We start from the raw sequence: 19650 nt of genomic DNA, 5'->3' as shown, positions 1-19650 counted from the left end.
CCACGGAAAACCATCTTCAGGGCTGCCGACAGTGGGATTTGAACCCACTATCTCCCGATTACTGGATACTGGCCGCACTTATGCAACTGCAGCTATCGAGCTCGGTAGTATGGAAATTAAAAGATATGGAAGTAGAAGGAAAATTTCAAAATAAAGTGAAGCAACACATACCCAGAACTGAAGTGGAGAGTGTGTATGTGAAATAGGACATGTACAAGAAGGCTAAAAGAGTGAAAGATAAAGAGACTCAATGGTGGAATGAGAGTGTAAAAGAAGTTAAAAATAAGAAAAAGAAGGTGCAAGAAAATAGTTAGTGAAGAAAGAAGGAAAGCAGGGAAGGAATTACTCGAGAAGAGGGTGTGTGTATAACAATAAAGAATGCTGTATGGTGGTGTAAGAACAAAGGAAAGTGAAAGTCTGAACAGAACAGGTGAAAGGGAAATAGGAGAGATAATAAATAATGCAACCAAAGGAAATAAAGAAAAGATGGAAGCATTATTTTAATAAACTCCTGAATGTGAGAATAGTGTGGATGAGATGATGGAGATAGAGTGTGAGGAGACAGAATCTGAGAGTGAAATCGCAATGGAACTGTGAAAACTGCTATCAAACAAATAAAAGTGGGTAAAGCAGGGGGATTGGACGAATTGTGCATACAAATTATAACAGCTGCAGGACCCATTGGTCTACAGTGGCTGTATGGGCTATTTAAATTTATTTGGAAACAAAAATTGATATCAAATGACTGGAGTAAGGGGGACAGAGAGATATGCGATAATTATGGAGGAAGCACACATATCTCATGTATCAAAAATATGTTGAAGGGTACTAGAAAAGGGAACGAAAAGAAAGGTGGAAGAATAATTACAAGAAGAGCAATATGGTTTTCGAAAAATGGAAGAGCAACCCTTAATGCCGTCTTCAGTACAAGGCAGTTATTGGAAAAACATTGGGAATGTAGAAGAGATATGATGACATTCCTTGATTTATAAAAGGCTTACAATAATGCACCCAGAACAAAGGTATGGAAAGTAATTCAACATAAATGATTTGGAAGATAAATGATAGAAATATATACAAGCAATGTACAGAAATTGTTGCTGCAGTGTCCAGACACATATGGGGAAGTCCGAGTGGTTTTGGAATGAAACTGGACTATGACAAGGAAGTGCGCTCTCACCATTTTTATTCATAATGGTTATGGACAAAATATGCTGCTTGCAAATGATATTGTGGTGTGGGGAGCAAACTGAGAGGAGTTAAAAGGGCAACTTGAGATGTTCAGTGAGATTATTGAAAATTATGGAATGAAAATCAGTGTGGAAAAGAGTAAGACTGGTGCTGACTAGAGGGGAAGAGGAAGTAATTATAAAAATAAAGGGACAAAATCTTAAAATGTGAAGAACTTCAAGTGCTAGAGAAGAAGCTAACTGTCGCAGGATGCAGGGCTGGACATGGAGATCAGTTAAAGATTTCAACAGTGGAATGTGTTCTACGGGAGTTTGAGAAACCCGGTGTGGAGGAATGAAGTGCCAATGAAGTGTAAAGAGCTCATTTATAAGACTGCTGAATAGTGACATATACAGTGGAGATCTGGACACTGACAAAAAGATGAGAATAAAATCCAGGCTAGTGAAATGTTTCAGGAGTATGATAGGAAAGACAAGAAAGGACAGAGAAAGAAATGAGGACATCAGGAAGGTAACCAGTGTGGATGGTGTGGATATGTTAAGAGGATGCCGAAGTGGATGTTGGAGACCCAGACTAATGTGGTTAAAAATGATCAAGGTTAGTATAATTAGAGATCGAGCAAGTTTGACCGTGCGATTAGGGTTGCGCAGCTGTGAGCTTGCTTTTGGGAGAAAGTGGGTTTGAACCCCACTGTTGGCAGCCCTGCAGATGGTTTTCCGTGGTTTTCCATTTTCATACCAGACAAATGTACCTCGATTAAGACCACGACCGCTTCCTTCCCACTCCTAGCCGTTTCCTATCCCATCATCTCTATAAGACCTATCTGTGTCGGTGTGACATAAAACAAATTATAAAAATAAAAAATGAAATTAAAAAGTGTAATTAGAAGAAAGTTCCATTGGAACTCGGTTAAGGAGCAACAATGGTGGTTGGATAGAGGAAGATGGAAAGTTTCTATAAACATTGCAAGCTGGTGGGAGCTGGACAGGGGATATTGATGATGATATTTTAACAGAATTCCTTTTATAATTTAGGTACCTAAATATTAGTTTGTGTTTTGACTGAAAACAGGTTCAATTGTGCAAGAAAGTTTAGTGAATGTGTAAATGATACTGAATAGGAAAAATCAATCTCTCTCTCTCTCTCTCTCTCTCTCTCTCTCTCGCTCTCTTTTATATATATATGTTAATTCCTTTCACTTTCATTGTTGTTAATACTCAGACTTAATACAGCTTGCAGTATGTACATTAATATTGATCATGACTTCCTACTTTCCAGTTTTCGAGTATGTGAGTTACTCTATGAGCAGCGTCATGAGTACGACAAGATTCTACAGTGCTATTTATTGGATCCTTTGCGGCGTCCTCAGGTGTTCTCATACTTGCGGAATATTTTGCTGCTGTATAGCAATACAGGTGAACGTCGCCTTATTGAGTCTAAGGTGCTTGAAAACATTAAGGTAAGCTTTCTATTTATACACATCATCCTACAAGAGAACATTGCAAAGATGTCTGTGTAGTCCATGAGGTAAATCAAGACTATTGAGGAATATTTCCAGTATACATGACCCAGATTCCCAGTATGAAATTAATACATAATTTTTCAAGTAGAGCTTCTTTCATGCAAAATCACTGTTTACGATGTGTTCGACATAGAGGAATGTCGATTATAGTTTTGTGAGAGAACTAGGTGGCACTCTGGACTAAGTAGAGATTTAAAACTTTTATGTTTGCTGCTGTTGTCTTGCAACTACTGCGATAGTTTCCTAGCCCATTTACCAGAGTTGGATGCCAGTTTTGTCACAAGTATCTTATTAGTTTGAAGTTGAATGGGGCGCACTTTGCCTCAGGTTATTCATCTCGGAGGAGGAGAAGGAGAGCCGAGCTGACTGCTGCCTGTCCAGCCACCAACTTTGCAGGTTCAATCCCAGCTCACTGGAGTGACATTTGAAGGGGCTCAAATACACTGACCAGCAAAATAAGTGGATCAATTCAAAATTTTTCCTGAAACATTGTTTTCTATTGATTACACAACACATTGCATTGACTATGCCCTGTGTGCATTATTCTCATTGTTTTTTAAGTTTTTAAGTTCTTTTTACAATATTGTACCATAATTCTACCGGCAGGACGACCCAAAGGGGTGCGGGCCAAGGATCTGGACTAACAAAGTAAGGACCAACCCAGAGGCTACACTGCTCAAGACAATAGGTTAAACAACCTGAATAGAACATTTATTTTAAAAATTAATAACGAACAGGTTTGGAAGCGCTTGAGAATTAACATGTTTAAGTAGAGGGTTTTGACCTGTTTTCATTATTCACCTGTAAGTGGGGGACCAGCCCCATATAAAACAGCAATATAATTCTCTCCTCCTACAAGAGGACTAACATCAACGTAAACTATTTGGCTTAGTACCAGATAATATTCAAACAATAACACTACTGGCCTGGTATTTAGTACACAAATTTTTTCAAATAAATTATACATCTAAAAACAAATGTGAAGTTGACAACCCATTAAGGTACAATTTTAAGTGAATCACATCGCTTCTGAAGCTGAACGCCCAGAACATTCTGGCACCTTACATTTCATTCCCTTCAGCCAGTTCTTTAGCTCCTACCATGACTACAAGCCAAAACATCGATAACGAAGGCTCAAATGCCCACCAATAACTAATGATAGCTTTAAAACAAGACATCAAATTAAAAAAAAAAAAGTTACACTTAGTTTCATTCAAAGTACGTTTTACAATGATAGCTCAAGACCAAGCTTGCTGATATCAGCACACAAACCAAAGATGCCAGATACATGGCTTTACATTACCATTTCTTAGTCCCTCCCATCCTAGCAACTTTTGAAAACCTGAACATCTTACCTCCCATTCCCCCTATGGTCTTTGGTTTGACGAAAGACAAGTGATCTGCTCAAAGTGCAGCAGTTGAGTGTTTCCGCCGCCTGGCGAGGCGAACAGTCTCGGCGGGAGGGGAATGACTCAGGTTTACGTCAGCACGCCCCCCTCTCTCGGAGAACCGGGAGAGGGTGAACACAAGCGTGCGGGGCATGAAAGAAAGAAAAGGGGACGGGCAAGAAGGGCGCCCCAGGATGGAAAGAATTCCTTACCCTGGAGCCATAAGTTAGGAACTGGGAGAGAACACATTTATTACAATACAGCAATGAGCGTGTTGCAATGGAAGCAAGCACAATTAAATAGATACCAACGAGCTAAATAGCACAGCAACATACACCAAGTTTTTAAAGAGGGGGGGGGATAAAATTCACGGCTCAAATATTATTCACTGAGCTTGATAGCTGCAGTCACTTAAGTGTGGCCAGTATCCAGTATTTAAGAGATAGTAGGTTCAAACCCTACTGTCGGCAGCCCTGAAAATGGTTTTCCGTGGTTTCCCATTTTCACATCAGGCAAATGCTGGGGCTGTACCTTAAGGCCACGGCCGCTTCCTTGCCACTCCTAGCCCTTTCCTGTCCCATCATCGCCATAAGACCTATCTGTGTCGGTGCGACGTAAAGCAACTAGCAAATATTATTCAAAAAGTTGCTAATGTTTGCATTTTCACTGAATTTCACTGAATAGAATTAAAGGGACTCTTACTTAATCTTAAGTCACAAGCTTGAAACTCTTGCTGTCACTGACCACTTTCCTCTCAGTAGTAATGTGTGTGTTCATCCCCACTCCTCCAACAGTGCTGGCCTCATTTCATTCAGGGTGTCAATATTTTGGCGTCACATTTTCTCCAAACATATCCCATAAGTGTGTATTGAGATTAAAGTCTGGGCTACAGAGATTACATCCTCTGTTTACTCCTCCTCGATGTATTTGTGTTCATTCAGAGCCCCTCCATCAATGTTTTCAATCTCCACACCAGAAAGCTGATACCACCACAAACCATGATGGATACACCTCCAAACATCATGTCCTCAAAGATATAGTGGGGCGAATATCGCTATCCAGTCCTTCTCTATACTTGCACGCTACCATCAGGAGACCAGAGCCAAAATCACGACTTGTTTGTGAGGAGCACTGGTGCACAATCAAGTTTTGGCATTGACATGCAAATTCTAATCACGCTGCTCAGGGCTGGGGAATAAACTGCACACCAGTTGCAGGTCTTCCTGACCTCAAATTCACTACCAGAAGTCTTCATCTTACAGTCCTCTCGCTTAGAGTGACGTCTTGTACTGCCTCGAGATGACTTCTGGTCTGGACTGCAGTAATATGGAGATCTCGCAAGTACCAGGAGCATAATGGAAAGTGTAAGTTCCCGATGAGGGAATTAGACTTTCTCAATGAGAGAGCATATAAAAATTAGATGTAAGGCGTTTCAGGAGTTCGCTCTGTAAAACCAGCGTTTTGTCTTAGGCCTGACACTAAACTCATCACTGACGCTGAGTAGAAGGCCTTCGATCTAATTTTTTATATGCTCTGATTGTGAGAAAATTCTAATTCCTCATCAGGAACTTCGACTTCCCAAAAGGAATTGCTAGGCAGGAAATAATTCCGTTGTGGAGAGTTATCTCCCGTGTGCAGTTATCAGATTGTGCCTCTACTAATGGGCTTCTGATAAATTCACATGAGAAAACTACAAGTGTCAAGTCAGATGTGGCCCGCACACCATACTCCAACACAGCGTTGTATAGACTCCTCAAAATGTGTATCAGATAGGTGGATCGAGTGGCTTTTTATGGGGTTTATCCCTCTAGACTGTACACCCCTCTATTCTAGAATGGTGGAAGTGTTTATAGTCCAGACTCCCCTAAGTTATTACTATGTACTCAACACTCTCTCGGAAATACATTTCAAACATTTCAGTGCTTCTTACAGTTGGACGGCATCGCCACAGTTACAACAACCACCTCCACCATCACCACTACTAGCCACCCGAGTCAACAAGCTACCGACGTTACTGCTGTAACCTATCATACAGCACTTATGTCATTGTCCATAAATCAGCCAAACTGCTTTTGTCACCTGCTCCGCAGTACGAACACAGCACACAGCATAAACGCACAGTACCACGTACTGTACCTGGAAGGGAACCGGCCCCTCGTAGCATCGCTGTGGAAATTCCAACCCCCTGCATCAATCTCACTTTTCAACAAGAAGATTTTGAAGTAGATGGAACCGCACTCACTATTAACACCACTTCAGATGCAGATTTTCCACCTCTCATGCCAGTCAGGTGTCATTACCTCTATCCGTACGCTACAGTCCCGTCCCCAGGGGACCCATTCTCTCCTCCTGAATCCCATCCCAGCTTTTCGCTCAGCTCAGAAAATCCTTACCATTCTTCTTCAATCCAACATCCGGAAAGAAGAAGTTGCCGACATTTGCCTCACTGAAAAAGGAATTATCATCAAGGTCAACGGTGAAGAAGCTGCGTACAAGGTCTTAAACACCATAGGCTGAGCTCAACTTGGGTCATCTCTACCTTTTCAGCTGCATGATTATGGGAGTAGACTCTGCCATGTCAATGAACTAAAAGCGGATGGTATTTCAGTTCGGAAGGCCATCTGTATCATAAATGCCGCTGGACCGACATTCACGATGCATCTCCTACCCCTCACCGCTGATCTTGACAGACTACTAGAACATAATGTATACATATTTCGGCAACATCACAGAGTAGAGTCTTCGCGTACTTCTTGCATCCAGCACCTGTGCTGTGAGCGCTGCTTGCAGTACAATTATCATGGCACGCCTCAATGTCGAGGGGAGAGACACTGCAATCAGCCTCACTACATTTCTCAGTACCTCAACAAGCAAGCACCTCTGCAGTTGTACACTCGTGGATTAATTCATACAATTTACTCAAGACAGTATAAGACTCACCCAGCCCCACCACCAGACCTCATAGCCCCCATTAGAACAATAGACCCCACGACACCTGCGACGGACTCCATCTATTTAAACTTAAATCCATCTATCCATTCCCCACCACAGAAGACTTCATATGATTTTTCACCCTGTCTATGAATATCTTCCCATACTACTGCCCCTTAATTATTTCTCACCTCCAAGCGACAGCCAATCAGGCATTAAATCTGCACTTTCAAGCAATTTACACTAGCTTAAACATGCACTTCCAGTTTCACCAGCTAGAAACTACTGTGTAATGAAGATCTGTTCTTCTACTTCTTTTCAGCCTACAGTGTTACCTCCTACCTCAGTGCATATGACAGTGGTAATACTTTCATACTTCCCTTCTTGCCAACTGTTGTGCAAATCATATGCATTTCAGTCTAGGTAGGCCTATGTGACTGTTAAAACAAAAGATTCAGAACACACTTGGGGAACAAAATCTCCAAGGTGCTTCAATTCTTTCAAACATTATTCAGTGAAAAGGTGTGTTCCGTTAACATCTACATCTACATCTACTGCTGCTGCTGCTGCTGCTGCTGCTGCTGCTGCTGCTGCTGCTACTACTACTACTACATATTATGCATGTTATCACCTGCACCGAGTACAGTAGGCTTTGGCTTAACAGTGGCTAGTTTTGGCTAGCCTTGCAACTCTAAATTTGCGAGACGGAGGGGCCAGTCCTAACCGTTGGCTGTCCTGAAGATGTTTTTCCATGGTTTTCCATTCTCATGCACTAAGGTGAATTCCAGGACAGTTTCTCCCCTTCTCCAAAAATCACATCACTAATACAAATCTCCTTGGCCTGAGAGATGGCATTACTATCTAGGAGGTCCACCGTACACTGTCGGATACGGAACTTTTACTCAATCCCCAATTCACCTGCATACACCCCTGCATCAGTAGGTAAAGCCTGACAAATTCCACTCTGATGCGTTTATTGTCAGGCCTAGTTCGAAACACTGGTTTTATAGAGCAAACGCCTGTAAAGCCTTGCATCCAAATTTCGACCAAGAACATGTCATCCTTGGTAGTTGTAGGCCCCCGATGTCCCGATCCACATCGTCTCCGATAGGTAACGAGTTCACCACTTGGCACTTCCAAATGATGCACCAATCACATTAGCAGCATAACGAATGCTTCGTCCATCCTCGATTTAACGCAATAGCTAAGAGGCTTATTTACTCAACAGATGTGAAGAAGAAAGTGAAGAAATTCTGTTATTTGTGACAAAAATTGTACTGTATATTGATCATCCATAACTAACTTCCACTCTGGTATTGCAGAAGCTTTTAAAACTTAAAATGTTTTATTGCCAGCTTGTGAAATAAAATCAGCACATAGCACTTACAGTTGAAAAGTAGATCATTGAGTGGCATTTATGATCTCTTATCTCCAAAATTGTTGAATACATAATTATTTCTTAACTCATAAAACCTTCTTAAATGGAAGTTGTATTTTGGGGTTTGTTTCCAATTCAGTTTTACAAAGTGATCCACTTTTTTTGCCAGTCAGTGTACCTGTCTATCAGCTTTATGACAGTAGATTTACTAGAGCGTAAAAGCACTCCAGGTCAAAAATTCTGGCACCTCAGCACCTTGGAAAATGGTAAAAGTAGATAGTGGGATGTAAAATCAGTAATCTTGTTAATTATTAGACTAGGAGGAGTACGCTAATATCCCATTCTCAGCCACCTTACAAGTGATTTTCCATTGTTTCCTACTTCAACTTCAGGTTAATATCAAGATTATACCCAACATTTATGTCATTGTAACTTTCTTCCCAATCCTAGCTCCAAATTATTACAAATACATCAATAGGGAAAAGAAAAAAGAAAATGTACATGGAGCATAGAGTTGTTGGCATTGATGTCCCAAACTCTTCACACTTTCTGGCACACAAAGAGAATAGTCTTGTGTACAGAAGAATCAGCATCAAACTTTGTGTACCATGTCTCAGGCTGTAGTCCATTATAAAAAATATATATATTTAAAGCACTAGGCTGATTTTTGTGACTGCAAGTTTGAGAGAAAGGCTGAACCGATTGACATCTTAAAGCATTTTGACGAAAGCTCTTGGCCTGTAGATTTGCAGTGTCCTTAAATGTATAAAAATTTCTTGCGGTATATTTCTAAATGTTTAAAGAAAATGTAGCATTCTGTTTGGCCAAAGTGATCGCCAGTACTTCAAGGCTGCCTGCTGGTCCACTGCTGGCCATGTACGTGACAGGAAGCATCCGATGCGAGAGGGGAGGTGGAAGGGGCAAGCATGGATGCACAGTCGGACGTTTTCCTGGTCAGCTGTTCCAGTCTGTGTTCTGTTGCTTAGTCCAGAAGAAATTATTCAGTGTAGTGTTACCGGCTCTTTGCTAGCATGAAGTGATGTTGGAGAAGAGGAAAAGTTTTTTTCTCCTTGTCGTAATTTTAATACTAAGGCTGTGAACTCTTTCCACTCCGGTAGTTACGAAAGTGAGTCAGTCCTTCGTGTCATTTACTGTCATGGAAACCTGAAGGATTGTACCTTTACTACGAGCAAACTGCTAATGTGCCAGTTTTCAATTCTCATTTGGCTGACATAACAAGTTATCAGTGCACTGTACATTCAAAATGGGCAGAGAGCTATAATCTTCTGAGATGATTTAACTCCATCAGATAAATCAGGTAAACACTTCCATTTTCTTTTAAGCAGGACCAGTTTCCAATTTGCTTGACATTTTGTATCACGATCAATGCAGGTCAAGGAGAAACACTGGAACGACGTGCAGGTTTCAATTTATCTCGGCCAGTTTTCAGCCCTTGCATATGTTGGAATGTCAAGAGTGCAATCTTTTGATGTCCTTAACCTTCTGTATACCAAGTGGGGTACAAGGGAACCCCAGTTGTCGTTTTTTATAATTACATGCATTAACATTTTGTAGGTTTTCATACGCAGTTACATTGCTGAATATTATGATACAGTCAAAAGCATTTTTTAAATTATGCATCTGAAAATGATGTGGGGTATATTGTACCCAGCTTGGTAAAGTACGTACAGTATTTATCTTTCTCTGTGTCTCTTCCCAACACTGCCTGCTAATTATTTCTTTTCTTTGTCAACATTGAAATGTGTTACTTGTCTCCCTGACAACAATGTGTAATTCGATAGCATGACACAGAAATTGTATATTGTTAGTTTGAGAATGTAATCCTGATAATTCAGAGGATTTAGAGGCTATAATGAATATGTTGTATACTTTATATTGTTTCCGCCATACTTTTCTCGACAAGTTGGGTTCTCGTAAGTCCCTTCAGTTCAGTTACCATGTTAGTCAAGTATTCCCGAACAGGACTTGCATGTTGTTCCAATTTTTTTGTCTAAATGTTTTGTACAAACAAGTAATTTAGCAATTTGTTCGGGGTGACTTAGGTATCATGATGACTGAAAGTATTTCACATCCAAGTGGAAAACTTGTCAAGTCAATTCGTTGTCCATGAGATGTCGGCACAGCTTTGGCTACTTCCGTGCTGTTTCCATGCCAACAGGTAGCTTAAACGACGTGCTTCTCATGAAAAATTTAGGATTATAGTTACAAGCTGCGAAAGGGTCTTCATAGACCTACGTGTGGAGCTCTGCAAAAACAGGGCTCACCCATTTCTTATCTATCTATCTACAAGCTGCGAATACAGTACGCACATGTCATTCTCTCTGCATTATACTAAAATTTATAGTCGGAAATGTAGTGGAGGAAGGAAATCACTCTCGACTTAATTAATGATGTAATAGGTAGGCCTTCTTTGTGGGATGTCTCATTGAAAGAATACCGATATAAAGCGAGGAAAGTCGACAGTTTCCAGGAACTTGAAATTATCTATAATTGCTCCCGCGAATACATTGAAAAAGAAACCAACCTCCCTCCGCTCGCAGTACAGTCAAGAATTGCAAAAAGTTCAGAAAAGTCTGAAGTCGGAGATGGGAGTGGACAAAGTTTATACAGTGTGGAAACATAGGGTTATACCAAGACGTAGGTGGGATGGAATAGCTGCTAGTAACTGTGTGTCCTCTTTTCTTATGGTAGGAAGTATTTTTTTTTTTTCAAAACTACATTTAAATCATGCTCAGACATTCTCAGAAAGTTTTTAAATCCAAACCTCTCTTCTACTTTTAGCTCATTCAGAATGGCATCCACATTGTGCCTTGTATTGAGATATTGTACCCACATTCTCCTTTTCAAGATTTTTTGAGAAGCAACAGTGGCAGTAACAAAGGCCAAATCCTCTTCATCTGAGTCCATTGTCCTTATTTGAAAATACAAGACACCACCTGAATGTATTACCACAAACTCATATGATGAACTGCCTATATATAAACAAAGAAAGTCAAGTTTAATAATAATAATGTTATTTGCTTTATGTCCCACTAACTACTATTAACGTTTTTGGAGATGCCGAGGTGCCAGAATTTTGTCCTGTAGGAGTTATTTTACGTGTCAGTAAATCTACCGACACAAGGCTGACATAGGCCTATATGAGCACCTTCATATACCATTGGACTGGGCCAGGATCGAACCTGCCAAGTTGGGGTCAGAATGCCAGCGCCTCAACCGTCTGAGCCACTCAACCTGGCAAAGTAAAGTTTAACATGTTTAAAAGTGTGGACACAATGTTAAATGAAACAGTATTTAACATTTAATATGTTGTTGTTGAGTGTTAATCAGTGAAGACCAGCCTTTAAGTTGACAATATCATAATTTTAGAATAAAATATGGAAAAATATACATTTGTTAGAGCCTCCGTGGCTGACAGCAGCGCGTCGGCCTCTCACCACTGGATACCGTGGTTCAAATCCCAGTCACTCCATGTGAGATTTGTGCTGGACAAAGCGGAGGCGGGACAGGTTTTTCTCCGGGTACTCCGGTTTTCCCTGTCATCTTTCATTCCAGCAACATTCTCCTTTATCATTTCATAGCATTTATCAGTCATTAATAAATCACCTTGGGAGTGGCGACCCCATTGTAATAACAGCCTATATATTGAAACAGGAACGCCCGTACTTCAGTTTATCGGAGAGCATGAGAAACGACAAGGCGTGTATGGCCCATGCTAAAAGAGTGAGAGAGAAGGGTAGTGAAAAAAAAAAATTATGATTAAAAGGATCCTTCAGTTTATTCAATAGATATGCAAAGAATTATGTCACCTTTTACAGCTGAATCGTGGGGTTGTCCTTGAAGGCGTGGAGGGGACGTCGTCCTGCGGCCTCTGCGTCGTCTTGCGGTCGGCGTCGGCGTTGTCTTCCGTCGTTGGTGTTTTCTCTGTATTAGTGTTGATGGCGACTCGAACCTGAGGCAGGAACGGGGAAATGTGGAGCTTCCGCATCGGACGTCATGGGACTCTGGTGTGACACCTCTATGGCGAAGCACACCGAAATAGTTCCCACAGTCAATGATGTTGAACGCACTTTAGCAGCAAGGATGAAGTCAAAGTCACAGTTCCATGAGAATAAGATGGAAGGAATTATCGTATTTGGAATAATAAACAAACGAAAACAATCTAGGACCTTCCGAGGTGCAGTGATTAAGCACTTCACAAAGAAAATTAAATTCACCGGGTACAGTCTCTGCACTGTACACCATGAGCACAATATTCACACACTTGTTGAAATAAACGACAGTCCAAGTTCTGTTATGTCGTAATTTTCAGAAGATTATCACTGACACTTAAGATCATACGTGATTCAGAACAGGTTATGATGGGAATTGGCATTGTCCCTCGGAAAGAAATTACGATACCGTATTTCACAAGTTAATGCTGTCTTTAAGAGGGAATGTTGGCACAGTTTATTACGAACACAGTTCAATGGATAGACACAGTCTTTAAATGAAATGAAGGTCGGCACAGTTTTATTACGAACACAGTTCAATGGATAGACACAGTCTTTAAATGAAATGCAGGCTGGCACAGTTTTATTACGAACACAGTTCAATGGATAGACACAGTCTTTAAATGAAATGCAGGCTGGCACAGTTTATGCTAGAAACACTATCGCTGTTTTCACACAGTCTTTAAATGAAATCAAGGTTGGCACAGTTTATGCTAGAAACATTCATAGTCCACAAACGAAATATAATCGCCCAGTCGTACAGACTGATAAAAACGAAATTACGTTTTTGTTCAAAAGTTCAAGCCCACGGAGAAAGCTTCTAACACTAACGTTTCTGAACTCAAGTATACAGCCGGACCGAGTGACGAATTATATCGCGACGTGCTTACTTGCACACACACACACTGAACTCACGGCTTACTGCCGACTCCCCTCTCTCTCTCTACCTACGGCACACTTCAGCTGCACACTGCCCACACTGCACACTCTCTGATTTTACCCCAGGCTGGCGATTCGCTTATATTGCCGAAGGTCGGTGGGCGTGGCTACACATGTGGGCCCCAAGAAAATTTTATATCTTGGCCATCTTTACACCGATTGACATGAAATTTCGGCTAGCAGCATTCATTATTCCTGCCTGCAAGGTGACGTTATTGAAATATTGATATCACATTTCGTTCATGCTGCAATGCTATGGAACACGAAAGAACCTTCTGCGTGACGTCGCTTGACCTTGGCCGGTGTTCTGGAACAGTGCGAGCTTGCTTGCAGTTCCCACAATGCCTGTGCGCTCGGCGCAAGTTTTAAATGCTTACGGCCGGGTGTTAGCGAGTTACTCTTAATAAATGAATGAAACGTGAATGCTCATAGGGCGTTCCCGTTTCAATATGTTTCATTCTTCACATCCCTGACCCGGTCAAAGACTGGAAAACAGGTTGTAGGTTTTCATTTTCATACATTTGTTAATCCATGTGTGTATCTTGGTATTAGGAAGGTTAAAGTTACTGCCAAAAAGTAATAGTACAAAGAATGTCTTGAAAATCCTTCAACCCTATTGTCCATCATGTTTTGATGGATTTCGGCTAGTATTTCTTCAATTTACACTTGTCCAAACTCACTTTCCCAATAAATCTACATAGTTCTGTTCTCAGGAAATTGATAAGCAGCATTTAGTGCAATTTGTAGAGAATGTTATCATTTAAACTTGTTCTAAATGCATAGAAGTGTGCACTTTTATTGACAAAGTTTAAATAACCTCTGGTTTTTAACTAGCCATTAAATCTCCTGGGTAATGTTCTCCTTCCTTTCAGTTATGCTTGTACTTGAGAATTTGCAAATGTTTAGCTGATTACTACAGTTTTACAGTTGTTTGGTCCGTACGGAAAATCTGGTCCTGAGTTCTGAAATTGCACTAGTTTTCACCCATCTTATCCTCCACTAGTGACCACACTCTTTTTCCAGAATGCCTGCAACCTTTTTGCCTGATATACTGATCAATGAAATACCTCACAATAGTTGTTGTAAGCCTTCCTGTATCCTTACTTGAACTGGTGCAGTTATGGCTTTAGCCCTGTTCTAAGGTCCCGCACACATATCGCTTACTAATCCTATTACTTTATGAAGCCATTTTGATTCCCTCTCTGCTACTATATTTCATCCTTGCTTCTTTGTCACAACAGTTTATCATTTTCTTCTCTTCCTCAAGGGTGACTTTATTACCAGCATCAATCTTATCCCAATGAATTCTGTGAAGCAAACCTTCACCAGAAATGCTTCAAAATTTTCCTTCCATCTGTCCAGATACTCTGTAGAATCTGTAATCAGAATATACTGTATTTTTTATATTTAAGAATGGTTTCTCTTCTCTCTCTTTTCAGGTTATTGCCAAAGTCTTACCATGATTTTATTTTGGAGTCTTCAGTTATCTCTTTGGGTGTATTCCTTTCCTCTGTGTGCAGTTTCCAATGCACAACATTTCTTGTTTGAATGCACTGTTGTATTTTTTTTTTTATTTGCAAGTAATCCTGGCTGCATTATTCCACTGCAATGTATGCATGGTACATGTTTATGAATTGGGATATAACTTCAGTGAACACCTGCCATGGGATTTTCTGAGAGGGTAGAAAATTCTTCTGAGATATTTCTCTTCCTTTCATGAAGGAAATGTTATGTTCCAGGAACTGTTGGACATTGATGCTGTTCGTACTGGGCAGATTGTGATGTTACACTTGTCTCGAATGTTACCGGCAATCTTAAACAAACTTGAGAATGATCCGCCTGTTCTCTTCCAATTTCTGAAGGGGCTGTTTGATTACAGGTTTGTAAGCTTCATTTTTGAAGGTTAATATTGAATACTTTCTAAAATTTTATAGAAATTTCAAAGTTTAATTTGGTCTGAGTCAGCTGTTTTATTGATAATTTAAGTGCATAATTAGCTTCTCACTAAGGTGATTGCAAAGGATGTGTGTAATGATTCCTGGAACTGGGAGGATCAGTACTATCAAGACCAAGTGTTGGAGTGAGATCACACAGTTGCTAGCAGAAGCAAACAGTGAGAAATAAGAATGATGCCAGAGTTGACCTTATATGAGGTGGCACAATTCAAGTTTGAGACTGGCTCTTTGTTCAGTGGGTTCCTAAAGCTCTGTGGGAAAAAAAAAAAAGTAAAACAAGGAGGAAAATAGGAGAGGAATTTTTTTTTTGTTTGATATAAGTTTTGTGAACATATCCTGGTTTTTTGTTTTTGTTTTTTTTACTACATCCAGCAGGCATGTGAATTATTTTTGAATTCTTAGGCATTTAATAATAATTATGTTTATTTACATCATTGCTGAGAAATTTGGAAAGAGAAAGAAGAAAATGGAATGTGATTCTACCTATAATCAGACCCTGACAAGTGTAATTTGATGATAAACATGATCCTGACACTGTGATTCCAAGGGGATTTAAATGATGTAGGATGGAGCATGTTAGCCATTTAGTTAGGGTTGCATAACTGTGTGCATTTGGGGATGGTGGATTCAAATCCCATTTTCAGCAGCCCTGAAGGTGGTTTTTAAAAAACTTGAACATTATTATAATTCAGAATCATATCTTGCTGATTCTTCAAATTTGTGCAGCATTATTTTTCATTTTCATTGTTATGTTGATTTGAATGTCTTATCATTTTCTTACAGAGAGTCACATGCTGGCCTTAGCCATCTGAAGGAAGAGCTAGAGTTTGAACCACAGCTGGTTGAACGTTATTTACATCTTATGTGCCAATATAGTCCTACCAAAGTATATTCATTTTTGGTATCCAGCGATGGATATCGTCTTGATCAAGCCTTACAGGTAACGTGGTTCTCTCATTTTTTTATAAGCCTGTACATCTCGAGTTTGGGCTAAGACAATTTATTGTAGTTTTCAGCCTGTTGTTTTTTGTTGAATGCCATAAGGTTCTTCAGAGGGATAAGTATTTATTATAAGCCAACACTGAATGAAAGCAGACTCCCGGGAAAACAGAAATGAAAATTTAAAAAAATTAAGCACGCAAAACATAATGTATACATTTCCTGCCACTAATCATTTATTGTCGCAGCCACCAAATTAGGCGGGTGAGGAAAACTGCTCTGTCGCCAGATATGGGAACGGCGAAGCGACAGATGGTCGAGAGTCGCCTACCTCCGAGCACGGACTGGCAACGCTGATCGTGCAGTGCTGTCTAGTTGAAGCCCATCCGCTCCAGGTCACCTTACCTGAGTCATTCCCTGTCATGCAGCTGTTGAGCTCGCACCGTAAGTGCAGTTAAAGATGGGTAGAGAATGTGTTCAGCCTGGTGTCTCTTCGGGTCTGTTATCTGAAGAGGACGAAGTAAGTGCGAGAAACAAACAAGAAACTCCTCTGAAGCGTCGTCGGTTGAAAGGGCTTAAGAAGGATTTAGCCAGTCAGACAATCCGTAATTGTGAATGTATTGCAATACGTACAGAAGTTGGTCGACTCAAATATTTTGCAGACTGTGAACTTCAAGAAAAGCCAAGAATTGACTGTAAAATGTGTAATGTTAGCCTTTGTTTGGTCCAGAGGTGTGTTAATGAAGCAAAATATTCACCCAACCATAAAATACTTTCATCTCCAAGGAAAACTTGATAAATTAGCTCTCTCTTGAGGCCATGAGGTAGTAAGGTTGCCACCCTATCACTGCCAGTACAACTCAATTGAAATAATTTTGGCTCAAGTCAAGAGAGAAGTGACAGAGAGGAACAAGACATTCAAATTAAAGGACATAGAAAAACTCGCGTCAGAAGACATCGACTGTGTGACTGCTGCAGATTGGGAAAAGTGCTTCAATCGCGCAGAAAATCTTCAAGCAGACGTAGCAGCAAAGGAAATAATAAGGGACGATAGAATGGAGCCATTCATCATCAGTGTAAATGACGACTCGACAGATAGTGAGATGAGTGATGTTATTGACTAAGAAATCTTACACTGCCTTTTATCTAGAAACCGATTCTTTAAAGTAGCTCTTTTTCTATATTATTCAGTCCAATATACATTATTCAAATATTTAAAGTTATCAAGTAATAAAAGTATTTACGGCGTCCTGCAGCCTGTGCTGGCGTGCGCACCCCGAACTGCCTCAGCTAGCGTCATTTACATGATCGCTTTCCGGGCAATTTTCCAGGAAAACTACAAGACTCATGGAAATATGTTTCAGATAAAAAATGTAAGTCAGGCGATTTTTTTACATTTTTCTCGCAGACAAAATTTTATTGCCTGAAGAAATAAAAAATTGGCTGCTTACTGAAATTTTCAATACATGATTCTGCGGATTTAAATGTACTCGTTCAAGATTTTAGTTTCAATAATTATTTAAAGTGGTTTATGTGGAAGATAGTTATACCACTGAAATCAGCAGTCTTTTCTGAAGCTTGTAGTATAATTTGTTTCGAAACATTGTATGAAGTAACATCAGGAGCTTGAGAGAGAACAACTTGCCTCGCGCTCCGAAATGATGTGTTCAGTTAGACATTTCTTCGCCAGTAGCTACATAACCTTGGCAACAGCATAATTTCTCTGACCCGCCTAATTTGGTGGCCGTGACAATAGTTAGTCATTGCCATCAGAGGATTCAGGTTCATCATCATCATCTGCAGTTTCCAGCTGTTGGCCGGGTCTGCTTGGAACATAAGCCTCTCCATCTCCTCTTGTCTTCCCACCACTTCTCCGTTGTCACTCTTGCCCAGTCTGTCTCCTCTTCTCTGTACACTCTCCCACTCCTTTTATCCACCTGTTTCTTGGATCCAACAAATTGCGTTGAGGGTCATTACTCTCCATGTAAATTCAATTGCATTGTTACTCTTACCTGCTGCATTGATGAGGGCCCCATTAACTGCCTCCTCTACAGTAATTTTACAGCTTTGATTATCCCTTTGTCTAATGATTGCACTTTACTAGTTAAGTTGAGAGGCATAAATTTTACTATGACAGTGGATAGATTTAGGTCCACGTGATTTGTGGCATTATCAACAAACAACAATGTTATATGCTTAGCCATCTTCAATCTTCGATTGATTTCTCGTAACCAGTCACCAAAAATATCACCTGTCATCCAAGCATTTCTGCTGTGATGCCAAAATGCAGGAAGACTGACTGTATTAACGGTATTATTTTCAAATGCTCTTGGACTGGCAGCATTTCCAGTGACAATGTTAAAATTGCTTGCATTAAACTTACAAAACATCAAGACAGAATAAAGTTTTGAACCTGTCCAAATTGTCATTTAAGGGCTGTCAAGTGTCCAGTGTACAGAGGAGTTTTAACACATAAAAGTATAGGGAATCAAATGGTGCATTCAATATATATCCAATGTGAGGAGTTTCATTGTAATATAGCATGTATCTACTTTTGTGATTCCTCTGCACATTCAACCTTCTTTAACTTCCAACTGGATTGATATCTATTCTTTAGTGTGTTGAAACGGTAACAGTTGTCGTCATCATCATCATCCTCGTTTGTCATAATAATCATTAGGAGGTACATAATAGCTCAGCGATATCGCAACTAGCTTCTTACCAATATCACACTTGTGAATTCCAGCCGATACATGTGAATTTTGAAATAGTAAGTCACATTTTATTTAATTTTTATTCCACATGAATATTAGGTCCTTGTGGCTTTTGAACACAAGCTTTAAAGATCTTGTAATGCTATAGGCTTAGAACGATTTTAATTATACCTTGCTCAAAAGGGATATTTGGTCACATTTTAAAATGTTCGTAACAACATTTTATGAATGCATAGTGGGGTGGGGATTGGACTACTGTAGCAATAACATGTCCTGTTTATATAACAGAGGGCTCCACTGACATCTGGATGTTTGGGAGGTGTCAGTTGAAAAGTATGACTGCCTGAATGTAAAGTGTACACGAAGGTTGATCTGTGTGGAGTGTAGTCTTTGCAAGTCATGGCTGGTTGTGTGGAGCAAAGTAGGCAAGGGGTGAAGCCTTTATTGTCAGATAAAGCCACTAGTGCGCTTATACACTGCTTCAAGAAGGCTATTCACTGAGCTACATTGCCAGAATGCTAGGGGTTGCTCAGAATATGATGTGGTATCTGTGGAAACATTTCCAGGAAACTGGAAGTGTTGCCAACACCCTAGTACGGGCCACCAAAGGAAAACAACTATGGGGCAGGATTGTTTTGCGAGTCTACAAGCTCTCTGAAACCAGCATGAGCACTACAGAT

The 19650-nt window shown here is 40.2% G+C and overlaps 1 protein-coding gene across 2 annotated transcripts in view; it reads left to right on the top strand.

The window, feature by feature from the left end:
• Vps8 (vacuolar protein sorting 8) overlaps window positions 1–19650 on the top strand; it is a 221275-nt gene that overhangs the window by 172391 nt on the left and 29234 nt on the right. For both annotated transcript variants that reach the window (XM_068225913.1, XM_068225914.1), the window contains exons 15-17: window positions 2470–2650; window positions 15102–15241; window positions 16101–16257. In XM_068225913.1, coding sequence (XP_068082014.1) covers window positions 2470–2650; window positions 15102–15241; window positions 16101–16257 — 478 coding nt within the window. The remainder of the gene's footprint in view (window positions 1–2469; window positions 2651–15101; window positions 15242–16100; window positions 16258–19650) is intronic.

Source organism: Anabrus simplex, chromosome 2 (genome assembly GCF_040414725.1).
Source record: "Anabrus simplex isolate iqAnaSimp1 chromosome 2, ASM4041472v1, whole genome shotgun sequence".
NCBI classification, from domain to species: Eukaryota; Metazoa; Arthropoda; class Insecta; order Orthoptera; family Tettigoniidae; genus Anabrus; species Anabrus simplex.
Note: the sequence above shows the minus strand (reverse complement) of the source record. Positions and strands in the feature narration are given on the sequence as shown.